This window comes from Macaca fascicularis, chromosome 1 (assembly GCF_037993035.2).
Source record: "Macaca fascicularis isolate 582-1 chromosome 1, T2T-MFA8v1.1".
In the NCBI taxonomy this organism is placed as follows: Eukaryota; Metazoa; Chordata; class Mammalia; order Primates; family Cercopithecidae; genus Macaca; species Macaca fascicularis.
The window spans coordinates 176,160,826-176,178,393 of NC_088375.1; the positions used below are offsets into that span (position 1 = coordinate 176,160,826).

General features: G+C 34.3%; 1 protein-coding gene across 11 annotated transcripts in view; it reads left to right on the top strand.

Annotated features, from left to right (window-relative positions):
* Window positions 1-17,568, top strand: part of OMA1 (OMA1 zinc metallopeptidase) — a 67,373-nt gene that overhangs the window by 9,536 nt on the left and 40,269 nt on the right. For 7 of the 11 annotated variants that reach the window (XR_012419656.1, XR_012419657.1, XR_012419662.1 and 4 more), the window contains 5 exons: window positions 489-717; window positions 3,790-3,963; window positions 4,061-4,168; window positions 7,384-7,512; window positions 10,476-10,550. Coding sequence is in view for 7 of the 11 variants with exons in the window: in XM_065521807.1 (XP_065377879.1) it covers window positions 489-717; window positions 3,790-3,963; window positions 4,061-4,168; window positions 7,384-7,512; window positions 10,476-10,550 (715 nt within the window). In the remaining 4 variants the exon portion in view is untranslated. The remainder of the gene's footprint in view (window positions 1-488; window positions 718-3,789; window positions 3,964-4,060; window positions 4,169-7,383; window positions 7,513-10,475; window positions 10,551-17,568) is intronic. The other 4 variants (XR_012419663.1, XM_074005731.1, XM_015451702.3 and 1 more) reach the window with 2 other exon arrangements.

A 17,568-nucleotide genomic window follows, 5' to 3' on the forward strand; every position in this document is an offset into this window, starting at 1 on the left:
GTCAGACTCTGGAATGTCATTGACTTCATTGCTTGGTTTTACTCTTATTACCTGGGTGGCCATGGACAAGTTACCTAACAATTTTCTCTTCTGTGACAGGATTATTATGAAGATTAAATGAGATGGCATATGTATATATATATATATATAGAGAGAGAGAGAGAGAGAGAGAATTTTGCATATACTAGATAGTAATAAATGTTAACCAGTGGTAGTTATAGTAAACTAGCATCTCATTTAGTGTTTATCCTTAAAATAGCTGAAGAAGAAAATTTCGATGAGCATTAGAATTTTTTAGCTGTAACTTTATATCGTTGATGATTTCTTCATCATTTAGCTAAGAATTTTGTTAACTGGAAATGCGATGTATTCAGCAAAATATATAAATTCAGGTGTTTGAGGACATAAAATTCTAGTGTATGCATTTGAGCTTTAGTGATATGTGCTGTAATGATGATCAGAACTTTGAATTTTTCTTTTTGCTTTAGGGGCATAAGGAAATGGTGGCAGGCACTTCCTCCTAACAAGAAGGAACTATTTAAACAAAGTATAAGGAAGAATAAATGGAAGCTATTCCTTGGTTTGAGTAGTTTTGGATTGCTCTTTGTGGTGTTTTATTTTACTCACCTGGAAGTAAGTCCAGTCACAGGAAGGAGCAAGCTACTATTATTGGGGAAAGAGCAGTTCAGACTTTTATCAGAACTGGAATATGAAGCAGTAAGTAGTAAGAATTGTTTTTAATTAGACTGCTTAGTATAACACTCAAAGTAGGAAAGTATCTTAAATATGAAAGATACGTTGTTTTTAAATTTTAGTCTTTGATATGAAATTAGCATTTTTTTTTCCAGAAGGCCTCAGACCTTTCACACTTAGTATTCCTACTGCCTACATTGCTTTTCCTAGCGTTCACCCAGCCAACTCCTGCTCAGCACATTTCTCCTTAAATGCCACTTTTCTCCGGAAAGCCTTCCATGATAACCAGACTGGGTTACGCGGGTGACTGGATGAGGCCCGAGGAGGTATCCTTCATACCACCTGAATTATGAACCAGCTCATTTGTAGTTGTGCCCATTGCTTGGCTTTACTGGGGTTAGGTCTCCTAGGCTTTTTTTCTCTGCATACTGTACTTTTCCTTCAAAGCACTCGTGAGAGTAACATAATTATTTGCATAATTATTTATTCGATAGTCCGTGTCCCTTGTTAGACTAAGCTTTATGGGGGCAGGGATCTTGCCTGTTTTTGTTTATGGTTTTATTTTAAATACTAACACAGTGTGTAAGAGTAGTGCTTAGTATATATCTATTGGATAAATAGATTTATTGTCAGAATTTTTATACTTTGAAAATCAAGTAATATAAGATCATTTTTCTCCGAACATCAGTTTTAGCAATTTACTATGTTTTTTGAATCCAAACTGAAGTTGTAATTTAGAAGTCTTACCTCTTTGGAAAGTGTAATAACTTAGGTAGTTAAACATTTTATACCCTAGTGAGTTTCTTCGCGACAGAGGTCATCATTTTCTCTCCAGTTCATAGCACATATACATGTTATGTGCCCTGTGGCTCAATTAATATTTGTTGAATTCATGTCCAGTGGCCTCACTCGACAGCTTTGGCATGGCTAAATCTTTTTTTTTTTTTTTTTTTTTTTGAGACAGAGACACTCTGTCGCCCCGATTGGACTGCAGTGGTGCAATCTCGGCTCACTGCAACCTCCGCTTTCCAGGTTCAAGTTATTCTCCGGCCTCAACCTCCGGAGTAGCTGGGACTATAGACGTGCACCACCATGCCTGGCTAATTTTTTTGTATTTTTAGTAGAGACGGGGTTTCACTGTGTTGGCCAGGGTGGTCTCGAACTCCTGACCTCAGGTGATCCACCTGTCTCGGCCTCCCACAATGCTGAGTTTACAGGTGTGAGCCACTGTACCTGGCATGGTTAAATCTTTTTATTCCAAATGAACTTCTGAGTTTGTCAATGGAAAGTTACTATGAAAAAAAGAAATAATGTTTTCTTAGTTATAAAAATTTTTCTTAGTCCAGGCAAGACCAGTCTCTTTTAGTAGAGTGTATACAGAGATTTGAGGTGTTTCTTAGGCTTTAGTCAGAGGCAGGTTTAAGGAAAGTGTTCTGGAAAGATTGAGACAGGCCTAGTATTAGTGCATGTTTTACCATTCACATTGCTAAGAAATTGTTTAAAATTTATGTATATCTGTGTACATGTATATACATATAGACATAGATGCATTTTTCTTTTTTTCTTATTTTAGCTACAGATGTAATATCTGTGTGATAGGAAAATTTAAACACATGTTCTTATAGGGATATTATAAAGTGCTATAATTACGTTTATTCTTCTTTTATCTACTTCAGAAGAGTTAATAAATCCTGGGGGTTTTTGTCTGTTTTAGGCAGTTCACATTGGTGAATTATGCTTTTTAGAAGTATTTAAAATAAAAACTACTTGTAAGTTCATATTCTATAAAATAATGTCTTTTTAATGCATCTCAAGGAGAAAAGTTACTAACTTGTTGATTCTTTTTTTGGTGGTGGTGTTTTGAGAGTCTCGCCTCTGTCACCCAGGCTGGAGTGCATGGAGTACGTGGGGCTATCTCGGCTCACTGCAGCCTCCACCTCACGGGTTCAAGTGATTCTCCTGCCTCAGCCTCCCGAATAGCTGGGACTACAGGGCCTGCCACCACGCCCGGCTATTTTTTGTATTTTTAGTAGAGATGGAGTTTCACCATGTTGGCCAGGATGGTCTCGATATCCTGACCTTGTGATCTGCCCACCTCAGCCTCCCAAAGTGCTGAGGTGGCATGGGCCACCACACCCAGCTACTTTATGAAAGTTAAAGTAATATTTCAGAACATTTTTAATTTTCTCAGTACACTTGAAAGAGCTCTCATGAATATAACTTCAGAAAAAGTATCTTCTATGATGGCTAGTCTTAATCAGCATCATATAGAGACAGTGATATGCTCATTGGTTCTGAGATTTCAGTAATTTCCTTTCAATCTGTAAATAAAACACCTTAAAATTAATGAAATATCTATTTTGGTAGTTTAACTTTAGGGTGTTTTTCTGTTCAATGCTTTATGAATGTAATTTTCTTTTGTATTTTACTTAGATGAAATCTTAAGTTCTCTAGGCTTTCTTTCCTTCTTTTCCTTTCTTTTCTTTTTGAGATGGAGTCTCACTCTTTTACCCAGGTTGGAGTTGGAGTGTAGTGGTGAGATCTCAGCTCACTGCAACATCCGCCTCCCAGGCTCAAGCGATCCTCCCACTTCAGCCTCCCATGTAGCTGGGAACACAGGTGCATGCCACCACCCCTGGCTAATTTTTTGTGTTTTGGTAGAGATGGGGCTTCACCATGTTGCCCAGGCTGGTCTTGAACTTCTGAGCTCAGGTGATCCTACTGCCTTGGCCTCCCCTAGTTCTGGGATTACAGGTGTGAGCCATCTTGCCTGGCCTAGGCAGTGTTTTCTAAAATGCTTAGGAAAGTAGAAATAATACTTAAGTATTCGTTTGTAGTTTAATCGAAAAGAGTGAAATTTTGATGTCAGTCTATTCAATCCATAAAAAAAATCTTAGTATTAGAATTTATTCCTTTGCGAGAAACCACATTGTCTTTGCATGAATAATTCAGATTTGAGAAATTTGAGTGCTTAATATATGCAGATTTTTATATAGTTAAAATGTTCAACAATAAATAGTCATATAACTTTCCATGAAGCAGAGTAAGCATTTCGTAGTGCTCTTTTAAAATAAGAAGTAATTTTTAATCTTTCAGTACATGGAAGAATTTAAAAATGATATGCTAACTGAGAAAGATGCCCGATACCTGGCTGTTAAAGAAGTGCTTTGTCATCTAATTGAATGCAATAAAGATATTCCAGGGATTTCTCAGATCAATTGGATTATTCATGTGGTTGATTCCCCAATTAATAATGCCTTTGTGCTTCCAGTAAGTAAATGTTCTCAAATGCATTATAGTTGTTAAATTTATTGTCCTTGTTTTTTATGATGTTCTAATTGCTTATATTATTTTCTTTGTGGTGCAGAATGGACAAATGTTTGTTTTCAGTGGATTGTTAAAAAGTGTAACCGATATTGATCAACTTTCTTTCCTTCTGGGCCATGAAATAGCACATGCAGTACTTGGACATGCTGTAAGTACCTAAAATGAATGTTCAGGTTTGGAAAAACTGCTTTGAAGTTAACAAGTTAAATCTTATAAAGAACTGATTTTCTTTAGCTTTTTTTTAAAATGATGGACTTTTAGTTTTGAGTAATTGCCTTAATCTGCTACCTGAAAAAATGTGATTGGCTAATTCTGAGAATTTTTATGGTCTTTAGTATTTGATACTGAATAAGATTTTGCTTAAATACTATTTTTATCACCTCTTTTGCTAAAAAGTAATTATTCTTAACCCCTAATTATTTCAAATGAAATTTTAAACTTTCTGTAATTATTAATATACTTGTAATCTAGTCAGAAAATTAATTGTAGGAAAGTGATATTACTATTTAAGTGGGTAAATCATCTTTCTTTTTTATTCATTCTCAGAAGATAGCTTGGAGCATCTTTGACAATTTCTAGAATGATGTGTCATGTATAATTAATGCAGAGTAATAACGATACCTTGCCATTTTACAGTTTACTGAGCTTTTTAGTTTATGTAGCTTCTCATTCATAATTTTAATACCAAATGAGGTATGTATTCATTATTACTATTTTATATAAGAGAAAACTAATGTTTAGAAAAACAGTAACATGACTAACCTGACAAAGTAACCGAATTGGGACTTTAACCTGGGTCTTCTGTATGTTAATCCAGTGTTTCTTCCTTTCACCATAGTTACCTGGTTTTTAGCAGCACTTTTCTTATAGGTCATAGAATTAAAGTTGATGTATGCTCCTGTGAATACCTGTCTGTTCATCTTGATATGAGTCCAGGAAAATAACACATCTATTTCACAGATTTTTAAAAATTGTTATTCATTTAAAAATATGAATGGCTCTTTTGTCTACATTAGAGATAAGTATTTTTTTAATTGTAAACACAAAGGTACATAGTGAAGTGACTGAAATGCTAAATCAGAAATACAAGTAACATTAACTTCAAATAGAAATGATAATGATTCTAATCCTTCTAAGAGTCATCTCAAATTCTACCTATTCCTTAGAGTATTAATAAAATAAGATGGGCCAAAGTGTTTTTCTGAAGCACCAAAAGTAATTATCTCCTTGATTTCTTCTGAGTTACAGGAAGATTTTAAAAACATTTTTCTTGACGGGTGCAGTGGCTTACACCTGTAATCCCAGCACTTTGGGAGGCTGAGGCAGGAGGATTGCTTGAGCCCACGAGTTTGAGACTGGCCTGGGCAACATAGACTCTGTCTGTACAGAAAAATTTAAAAAATTAGCTGAGCATGGTGGCTCACACCTGTAGTTCCAGCTGCTCTGGAGCCTGAGGCAGGAGGATTGCTTGAGCCTGGGAGATCAAGGCTACAGTGAGTCATGATCGCACTACTGCACTCCAGCGTGGGTGGCAGAGTGAGACACTGTCTCAAAGAAAAAATCTTTTTTTCTTAAATATACACAAGAGTACATCTAAGCAGTGTTACTATATGCACTCTAATATCTTTCAAGTAATGGCTTCATAACTTGAAATAATAAAATCATAAAATCAATTTTGGCCATTTTAGCATTTGAAAGGTGTTACTATTCAGTACATTTGTTTTTCAGGCATCTAGTTCAGTGCCTCATATTCAGTGTATTGTCATCTCTATCAGTGCAAGAACAGTAGTAGGTGAGATGTAAAAAGCAAACAGCAGCCTTAAAAATAGAGCATAGTTATTAGTATGTTTTTGCAGATATCTTAAATATTGTCAGCACAATATTTTCTCTTTGGGGAGTCTCAATTTTGATTTTATCTAGGTTTTTATGTTTTCTTTATTCTACAAATACAGGCATTTGTGTGTGTATTTCCAGTTTTCTAAGACTGTGTAATAGAAATTATATTCTTTGATAACAAGGGCTTTCTCTTCTATAACGACTTCCTTATTTTGAGTTTCATGTTTTCATGTTAAAATAATTCCATAATTGGGCTGGATGTGGTGGCTCATGCCTGTAATCCCAGCACTTTGGGAGGCCGAGGTGGGCTGATCACGAGGTCAGGAGTTCAAGACCAGCCTGGTCAACATGGTGAAACTCCGTCTCTACTGAAAATACAAAAAATAGCTGAGCGTGGTGGTGGGCCCCTGTAATCCCAGCTACTCGGGAGACTGAGGCAGGAGAATCATTTGAACCCAGAGGCGGAGGTTGCAATGAGCTGAGACTCACCACTGCACTCCAGCTTGGGCAACAGGGCAAGACTCTGTCTCAAAAAAAAAAAAAAAAATCCGTAATTGTTTTTCAAAATACACAGTTGTGTTTTGAGGCAAAGTAATGAGGCAAATATAAGGAGGTAAAGTATGTTTTGTGAGGGTACAATATTTGTTAAGGGACAGTATTCTAAGTCATTGTTTTTAGTTTTCAGTCATTTTTCATACATTCAAGTAATGACTGCTATTTTTTCAGTTTCAGCATTACAACATTAACATTTACTAATCAATTTTACTGGCAAACCATGAACAATCTAGTTCATTAAACTTATATTTAGATATTACTACTCAAAACAACTATTTTATGAAAAATCTTTTTTGGTAACTGATATAAATAAATACAAAAATTCATAGAACCCGATTCTCTCATGATAAATACTAGACTTACAAATTTACAAACTTGTATAAAGGAGTAATGTTTCATATATTAGGTCTTGAAGACCAGAATACATTTATTTAAAATAAACTTCCAGTCTTTTTCTGAGTTTTTTCTTGTTTTAAGTGCTTCATATGTTAGTGTTTAGTCCTCATTCAAAAATATTAGTAAAATGAAACATTTATTTGATATTTTAAAATGATGCAACTGTATTAAAAAACTAGAACTGACTGGGTTTGATTTCTGGTCCTTTTAGTAATAGCTGTGCAAATTTGGGCAACTCTTTTAACCTCTATCTCAGTTTCATTATCTATAAATGTAGGGATAATTGTACCTATTTCACAAGATTATTATGCGTGTTAATGCAAGAAACTGTAGATTAATATCCTGTAATAATAAGTGGCTCAGTAGATACTAGTTAAACGAATGAATAGGTATATAAGTAGATAAACAAAGGCAGGTAAAAGCAGACCAGGAAAGAAAAAGCAAAAGAAGAAAAAGAGAACTCTCAGTCTTAGGTGGAGAAGGTCGGGTAATTGTAACACCTGATGAACTAGAAAATGTAAGCATATACTGTCTCGATGTATGAAATGTAATTTTTATTATTTTGATTATTCTCAGGCAGAAAAGGCTGGCATGGTTCATTTTTTGGATTTCCTAGGTATGATTTTCCTCACAATGATTTGGGCCATTTGTCCTCGAGATAGTTTGGCACTTTTGGGCCAGTGGATACAGTCTAAATTGCAGGAGGTAAGTCTGAGACAATAACTTGAATTGATCATAGCCTGTGGTGAGGATATTTTAATACTACTGTAAAGCAGCAAATCCAGAGATGTTTTTACATTTCACTATGAAATATGGGTACAAATTTTTAGTGTCTTATGTTTTCTCATTTTTAGGGGATATTCTTATATATGAATATTTAAGTTAAGGAATACTACATCTCTCAAATGATGGGTATGGATTAGGTTAGAAGGGCTTGGCAACTTTTGGCTAATATGATTTTCAAAAATATATTTATTGGTTTTACAAAGAGAAAACCCAGCCACTGACCCTTCCTTTCATAGTAACTGAATGCCTCCCCCATTCCCCAATTTCAGCCGTCCCTTGGTATACAGGACTTCTCATGGATACCAAAATCTGAGTATGCTCCAGTCCTTGATAAAAAATGGCATGGTATTTGCATGTCACTATGCACATCGTCTCATATACTTTAAATCATCTCTAGATTATGTGTAATTCAATGTAAATGCTATGTAAATTGTTATTTTACTATATATTTTTAATTTTGTTGTAGTTTTTTTTTAATTGTTTTTCATAAATATTTTCTATCCAAATTGGTTGAATCCATCAGATGCATAATCCACAGATATAGAGAGCCAACTGTATTTGCATTTTAATGGGGCAGTATTAAAACCTGTGAACTTTAATGGGCACAGAATTGGCTAAAGCTGCTTTACCGCCCTTCCTTCCTTCTCTCTCTGTTGAACTATCATTGCTTTGAAATTATTGAAAGGAAAGTCTTACTAGGTGTTTGTTAACTTTTGATTTTAGTGCTTATGTATAATAATCATCTCAAAAATGTATTGAGTGCCTCGTTTTGTTCAAAACACTGTACTACTGAAAGTAGGTCTTGCAATCTTTATAACTACTTTGTTAACTATGATTATTTTATTTGACATCTTTCTTTGAATATTTCCTCTTGTCCCAGGAGGTTTGGTTATTTAGAAACAATCTGTTATTTGTTTAGTTAATGATTTGTGGAGCACCCATCAGAGTGCCATCTGGGTGCTGTTTAAATCTAATGTGCAAAATTCTATGAGACAAATTGTTTTTGAGATTGGATAACTAAGTCTGTTATTCAGTATTACCATATTATTTGGTTCGTTTATATTGAAGTAAAGGTTCTTAAAGAGAGAACAAAAGAATAGTTATTCCTTAGGTTATAGGATCTCATATTTTGAATTTTGTTTCTGTCACTGACCTGCCAGGAAATTAAAAGAATTAATTTAGTTATTTTCTCTGTCTATCTGTAGATTGCTTTTTTTGTAATGGAATCAGCAGAGTGGGTCATAAGAAAGATAACATGTAGCTATTTCTTTCTTTAAATATTTGATAAATTCTGCCACTTCACTGTAATTCTTCCGTGAAAATAAAGTAGGAATGATTCTGTTTGAATTCTTTTTCCCTAAATCAAGGCCCCTCAATAATTCTGGTGACAAGGAGATGTTTTTCTCTAGAAAGTTGCTCACTGTGATTGGAGAACAGAGAGGAATGTTGATAGTGAAGTCCTAAGGATGTGGGAATTGCTGAGGTTCATTTGTTGTGAGGACAGATGATACATTTAAAGCAAGATTTCTCAATCGCAGCACTGCTGATGCTTTGGACTGGATAATTGTTGTGGGGGAGTTGTCCTGGGCACTGTAGGATGTTTAGTAGCATTTCTCACCCCCATCCCCTAGATGTCAGTAGCTCTCCCTTCTCTCAGTTATGACAGTCATAAATATTTCCAAACATTTGTAAATGTCCCTGGAGGACAAAATCACACTAGGTTTAGAATCATTAATTTAAAACACTTAGCACAATACCTGGCACAAATAAGGACTCAATAAATATGAGCTATTATTTTTGTTCATTTAATCCCCTCTGCAGCTCTGTGAGCTTGGCACTGTTACTCATTTCATTTTACATATGATACTCCTGGGTTTAGTGGGGTTAAACAATTAGCTCCGGGTTAACAATAAGTTAACAGCATTTGGACTTGAACTTAAGTTTCTGTCTTTTTAAAGCCAACGTCTTAAATCCTTATGCTATCAGTAGACTTGATGGAGGCACATGCAGCCTGCTCATGGAGAGTGAAGGCACTATATGATATACATCATCGACCTAAAACTGATTGAAAAGGAAGGAAGTCATTTCTAATGGTCACACACTGTATATCAGATTTATTGTATTATTTCAGGCCATCACAGACATGTGGCTACCTTTGAAAGATTGCTTCCCCAATTAATAGCTCTTTTCTCAAAAGTCCTGCCTATTGATTCATCTCCTACAAAGTTTTAGTACTTACTGAAAATTAGAATTTAACTGGAAAGCGTTCACATAAATACAAGTAATTAGGAAAATTAAAGTTACTATATCTACGTGTGTTTTTTATTGAAGTCAGAAGAAAATTTCATTTTCCCAACGAATCAATACTTAGAAAAGAAAAAGGAAATTAAGATAATTTATCAAAGAAAGAACATTCTGCTATATGGTTAATTTTCTTACTGAAATAAATTGTCTAGTAGTGTCATTGGATATTATATACCTACGTTTTCTTGATTTTCTTTTAAAACTCAAGGTCATAATGTTCCTTGGCCATATTAAAAGCCTTCATCAATAAGCTTTCTTAGTGAATCCTGTACTCAGTAGGTGGAGACTATAATTGGAAAAATAGAAGTAAATTCCTCATACTACAGACTGTCAAGAAATTTATAGGCATGACTTCTATTCTTACCATGTTTTTAAAGTATTAATTTCTAATCAGGGAAATAAAGGCTGTGTTTATATTTTATATTATGGAGTTATTTTAATGTTAGTAGACAGTATAGGAATTTTATCCTAGATACTCCATGAAACTTTAAAATAAAAAAAAAAAAACTTCTCTTTGTTACTCCTTTTGTCATGAAAAAATTGTCTTAATGGAGCTTTTCTGTCCTGTTTCTTCTTAGTATATGTTTAATAGACCATACAGCAGAAAATTGGAGGCTGAAGCTGACAAAATTGGACTACTGCTTGCTGCAAAGGTAAAGTGTTTAGTAGTTGAGAATACATAATGCCCTTTCCAAAGTGAAAGATAAATGTGTGTTATTTTAATGAGGCTTGGCATAAGCAGAGAATGACAGTTGGACTGTATTAGCGCTTTACGCAATTTCTGTTAATCTAGAAATTTGAAGATTATGGACCTTGAAAGAATGTATAACTGAAGATACTCAATTCCCTTCTATATTTAAAGCTGTATTTTGCCTTAGACAGAATCCATAAGATTATAGTAATTATCAGGTTCTATTAAAAGAAAGTCAGTTCTTGATTAGAAATAATTTTTTGCATGTGTAAATTTTTTTATTATAGACATATAAATTGAAATTTTAAAACATTTGAGTATGTAATGTGTCATCCCCTCTGGCCTTTTAACATTTGTTGCCTCTGGAAAGCTAATGCTATCTTTATTTTACTCCAGTACTCCAATATTTTACCCCTTTCCTCTCTGATGTAAGGAGGCTTTTTGAGTAAACAGGATGATAGGTAGTTGTTTCCCCCACTTGAAGACAGGTTAATCCTGTTGTAGCTATGATCTTGGCTAAGCAAACTGATTTTCCACCATTTAAATAAACAGTAGACAAACAGACATTTAGATTATTTTTGTTGTAGCAGATGGCTTTTTATTTTTTATTTTTTGCTAGCCATAGAGAGCAGCTCTGGGCCTTTACTTTTATTTAAGTTGACTTTGTTCCTGTCTACTTAACAGGGGACCTGGCAGCTATTTTCAATCACCTGTGATAACTGAGTGTTATTAGTAGCATTTAAGATTAGAAGTAAAACTGCATTTTAAAAAATGAGTGAAAACAATGCCACTTCACATATTAAATTCAAATTGTATTTGATCCTTTGTTATGTTTCTGGTAGTTGTTAAAACTATAATCATTTTATTTGAACCTCATAAGTTTTATGGATTTAATTTTGTAAATCAAGGTATTACTCCTTCACAAAAGCAAAATCAGTTCTTTGAATGTTAAATAAATATGGTTAAGTGAATTATCAGACTGCATACACTAATAAGTTCCCAAATAAGGGGGCTACAGATTGGCTGTATCAAGAATTTCCTAATTTTAATGTACTACAGTCTGTCAAATTTTCCCTATATGTTAAGTGTGTTCTGTGTTCTGGTTAGGAAATCTTTGTTTATCTCAGTAAGTTATTCCTGCTTTATTTCTAAGGAACTTTACTATTTTTAAAATATATATTATGCGGAGGAGGGCAACATCTTTTTTTTTTTTTTCCCATATGGATAACTAATAGACTCGGCACTGTTTATTGAAAAAAGTCATCTTTTTTTCACCAGACTTCTGTGTCTCTTTGTCATAAAGGTGGGTGTATATATGAGGTCTCTTTCTAGACACACTATTCTGTTCCATTGGCCTGTTTATGTTTCCGCCAATATCATATTATCACTGTAACTTTGTAGTAAGTGTTGATACCTGAAGCTTCTGTCCTCCACTGTTTTTCTGCAGAATTGATTTGACTATCCTTGGACCTTTGCATTTCTATATACATTTTAGAAACAGCTTATTAAACTATACATACGTAGAAAAACACATGGGGTTTTGACTGGAATTACATTGCATTTCTACATTAATTTGGGGACACTTGACTAGTGTCTATAGTATTGATTCTTCACGTCTATGAATATATTTTCCCATTTGTTTTGATGTTTAATTTTTCTTGGTGTTTTGAAATTTTTTTGAATGTAGGAATTACACATCTTTTGTTAGATTTATTGCTAAGTGTTTGATGTCATGATAAATAGTGTCATTTTTAAAGTAAATTGCTTGTATATAAAAATCCAATTGATTTTTATAATTGGCCTTGTACCCAACAACCTTTATTTCTTCCCTTCCAATCTGTATACAGTTGACTCTTGAACAGCATGTTTTTGAGCTGTGTAGATCCACTTATACGCAGGATTTTTTTCAATAGATGTATTGGAAAGTTTTTTGGAAATGTGCAACAGTTTGGAAAAACTCAGATGAACCACGTAGCCTAGAAATACTGAAAAAAATTAAGAAAAAGATATGTCACAAATGCATAAAATACATGTAGATATTAGTCTGTGTTATAATTTGCTACCATAAAATACAAATCTTTTATGAAAATTTATCAAAACGTGTGCCTACACAGACCATACATGGTGCCATTTGCAGTTGAGAGAAATGTAAACAAATGTAAAGATGCAGTATTAAATCATAACTGCATAGAATTAACTGTGATACCTATTGTACTACTCTTATAGTTTTGTATTTACTTCCTGTTGCTATTGCAGTGATCTCAAATGTTGTGAATATCTGCTTAAAACACCATTAGACACTAATCATCTCCATGTGAGCAGCTTTCTTTCCAGTAAATTGAGTATCTTAATAAATGGTCTCTTGCAGTTCTTGCATATTTTTCATTGTGTTTCGTACAATACTATAAACACCTTGAATAATACCATGAAACCCGTATGAGTTGCTGCTAGTGATACTGGAAATGTTCCCAAGAAGTAAACTCATGATATTACAATAAAAAGTTGAGTTGCTTGATATATACTGTAGATTGAGGTCTGTAGCTGTGGTTGCCTGCCATTTCAAAATAAATGAATCCAGAATAAGGACCATTGAAAAAAGGAAAAGAAAATTTGTGAAGCCATAGGTGCAACTATACCAGCAAGCATGAAAACCTTGCACTTTTTGCAAAAGACTTTCATCTTGTATAGAAGATGCACCCTTTATGTGAGTGCAGGATTGCCATAAGAAAGGCATATCTATAGACTGTAATATGATTCAAGAAAAAGCACAAAGTCATTATATTACAACTTAAAAGGAAGATGAAAGATCTAAAGCTGGAGAATTTAATGCCAGCAAAGGATGGTTTGATAGTTTTAGAGATTTGGCTTAAAAATGTCAAGATAACAGGAGGAGCAGCTTCTGCTGACCAAGAGGCAGCAGATGCGTTCCCAGATGCTTTAAGAAAATCATTGAGGAGAAAGAACAACTGCCGGGACCGGTTTTTAATGCAGGTAAAACTGTGCTATTTTGGAAAAAAGATAATGCCGTAAAGGACATTTATTAGTAAGGAAGAGAAGTGAGCATCAAGATTTAAGGCAGAAGGAATATGCTAACTCTACTATTCTGCGGAAATGGAGTTGGATTTCTAAGTACTTTCCTTATCTATAAAGCTGGTAACCCCTGAGCCTCTAAGGAAAAAATACCAACTGCCAGTCTTTTGGTTGTATAGCAAAAAGGCCTGCTACACAATGAGAACGCTTTTTCTGGATTGGTTCCATCCATGCTTTGTTCCTAAAGTTAAGAAGTATCTTGCCAGTAAGGACTGCCAGTTCTTTTTACATTCTCAATTCCTCTGGCCACCTAGAACCCCATGAGTTCAACACTGAAGGCATCCAAGTGGTCTACTTGCCCCCAAACACAGCATTTCTAGTTGAGTCTCAGATCAGAGGGCCATAAGGACCTTTAAGCCTCATTACAGCAGGGTACTTTAGGGAAAGGTTGTTACTGCTATGGAAGAGAACCCCCACAGAACATCATGAAAGTCTGTAAGGATTACACCACTGAAGATTCCATCATTGTTATAGAAAAAGCCATCAAGCCTGAAATAGTAAATTGTTGATGAAGCAGACTGTCCAGATGTTGTGCGTGACCACACAGAGTCAGTCAAGAAAATGATGAAAAGATAGTGGATATGGCAAAAAAGGTGGGGAGTGAAGGGTTTCAAGATATGGATCTTAGAGAAATTCAAGAGCTAAAAGAAACACCTTGTCAGAGGAATTAACAGAGGATGACTTGATGGAAATGAGTGCTTCCAAAATGGTGCCAGGTAGAAAAGACATAGTAGTGCCAGAAAACAAATTGACATTAGACAATCTAGCAGAAGGATTCTGATTATTCAAGACTACTTTTGACTTATTTTATGACGGAAATTACAAAGTATTTCCATTAAGTTACACGGATTCTGCCTGCCTCTCCTGTCTCCCGTTCTGCCGCTGCCACCCCTGGAACTGCAAGACCAACTCTCCTCTTCCTTCTCAGTCTATTCAGTGTGAAGACAAGGATGGAGACATTTATGATGATCCACTTCCACTTAATGAATAGTAAACATATTTTCTCTTCTTTATGGTTTTCTTAATAACATTTTCCTTTCTGTAGCTTTATTGTAAGAATACAGTGTATAATACAACATACAAAACATGTTAATTTACTGTGTTACTGGCAAGGTCAACAGTAGGCTATTAGTAGTTAGGTTTTGGGGGAGTCAAATGTTATATGTGGATTTTTGACTGCACAGAGGGGTCAGTGCCCTTAACCTCCGTGGTGTTCAAGGGTCAAATGTACTTTTTAATTTTTGCTTTATTGCAATAGCCAAAAACTTTAGTACAAAGTTGGTGATGGGCAACTTTGTATCTTCCTGATCTTAGGGGCAAGAAAGCATTCAGTATTTCACCATTATGATATTTGTAGTAAGCTTTTTATCAAATGAAAGAGTTTCTCTTCCATTTCTAATATCCTAAGATTTAAAAAAATTATGTATGTATATTAAATTTTATCAAATGCGTTTTCCGCATTTTTTCTTCAACTTTTAAGTTCCGGGGTACCTGTGCAGATGTGCAGGTTTGTAGCATTGATAAACATGTATCACAGTGGTTTGCTGCACAGATCAACTCATCACATAGGTGTTAAGCCCAGGATCCGTTAGCTATTCTTCCTGATACTCTTCCTCCCCTTGCATTTTCTGCCTGTATTGAGATGATTATATGATTTTTCTCCTTTAATCTGTTAATGTGGAAAATTACATTAATTTTTTAAAAAGTTAAGCTGCTATTTTGGGGAAATCCATTTTGTCAATTATCCCATAATATATTGCTAGAATTAGTTTAATGCTTAGTTTAGAATGTTTATCTCTATGTTCAAAGGAGATAGTCGCCTAGAATTTTCTTTTCTTGTAATGTCCTATCAGGTTTTAGAATCAAAGTTATGCTGGCCTCATAAAATTGGTCAGGGAAGTGTTCTTCATTTTCTCTTCTCCAGAAGAGTTTTTGTAAGATTAGCTATATTTAGTTTTTAAATGTTTGGAGAATTCCTGGGTAAAGCCATATAGGCCTAAATATTTATTTATGAGTTTGTCTTTAATTATGGATTCGGTCTCTTTAATAGATATAGAACTATTCAGATTTTTCTGTTGTTTCAGTTTTTGTAGTTTTTCTAGGAATTTTTGTTTAAATTTTCAAAATGATTGGCATAAAGTTGTTTTAATATACTCTTATTATATTTTAATGTCTGAAGGATACTTGTATTTTACAGACATCTTTTAAATGTCCCCTTTGTTAATATTGGTAATCTGTGTCTTGTCTTTTTTTGCCAGATTTTCTCACTTTCATCAATCTTTTCAAAACCATCTTTTGGGTTTGCTTATTTTCTCTATTATATTTGTTTTCTGTTATGTTAGTTACCATGTTTTTTCTTGTGTGTTCATTATTTTATTCTGCATTCATTTTTTGGGTTTCATATGCGATTCTTTCCCTAACTTAAGATGAATACTACCATCATTTATTTTAAACTCTTTTTTTCCCCTATTACGTACATTTAAGGCCATACATTTTCCTCTGAGAGCATCTTTACTTGTTATGTTGCAAGGGTTGATATGTTATTTTTTCTTCAGTTTAAAATGTATTCTTGTTTTCACTGTGGTTTCTTCTTTGACTCATGGGTTAATTAGAAGTATATTGCTTAGTTTTTGAACATTTGATGATTTTTAACGTTACCTTTTGTGTTCAACTTCTAGCTTAGTTACACTCTGATTGAATAATACACTGAATGATTGGAATCCTTTGAAAATTGTTGGGTCTTGCCTTGTGGCTCAGGGTGTGATCAATTTTGTTAAAATGATGTGCACTTAAAAGTGGATCCTGCCGTTGTGGGTGCAGTGTTCTGTGAATGTCAGTTTTGCCAAGTTTGTTCATTTTGTTGTTTCAGATCTTCTATATTCTTGCTGATTTTGTTTTCCTTTTTTTTTTGTAGTTATCAGGAGACGTTTGGTAATATTTCATTATGATTGTAGATTTTTCTTTTCTTCCTTTCAGTGCTATTAATTTTTGCCTTGTACATCTTAAAATATCTTTGGTATACATACTTGTTAGATTGTTAGATTTTCCTAGTGGACTGATCCTTTTCTCACAATAAAATCACTCTGTCTTTAGTAATACTTCTTGCCTGATGTTCACTTTTTCCTTTTAGTATTGTTATTTCAGCTTGCTTTCAGTTAGTGCTTGCATGGTAAATCTTTAATAGTCTCTTATTTTCAAACTTCCTGTGTTCTTACGTGTGTAGCTCTTGTAAACAGAACATTGCTGTTGGTTTTATCTTTGCCCTTTTTGGGGAAAAGTTAGTCTATTTGTTTAATTTGCGTTTCTTATTTATAATTATTTATATAATGTGGAACATTTTTATATGCCTATTGGCGCTTCATTTATATTCCTTTGTGAATTATCTTCTCAGATATTTTTTTCCCATTTTCAAATTGGACAAAGAAGTTTATGTTCTTACTCTTGAGTTGTAGGAGTTTTTCATATACATGCCAGGTCCAAGTTCTTTGTCAGATATGTGTCTTGCAAATATTTTCTTTCATTCTGTGACTTGCTCTTTTTTTATTTTTTTCAACTTTTAAGTTCCAGGGTACATGTGCAGGTGTGTTACATGGGTAAATTGCACGTTGCTAAGGTTTGGTGTACAAATGATCCTGTCCCTGAGGTAGTGAGCATAGTACCCAAAAGGTGGTTTTTCAACCCTTGCTCCCTTCCTACCCTCCTCCCTCTAGTAGTCCCCAGTATCTGTTGTTCCCATCTTGTGTCCATGTGTAGTCAATGTTTAGCTCCCACTTATGAGTGAGAACATGCAATAGGCTAATCACTTAACCTCTGTCTGTCCATGTATCAGAATGTATGTTTTCTACTACCTATCTTGAAGTTCATTAATCTTGTTTTTAGCTGTATTTGTT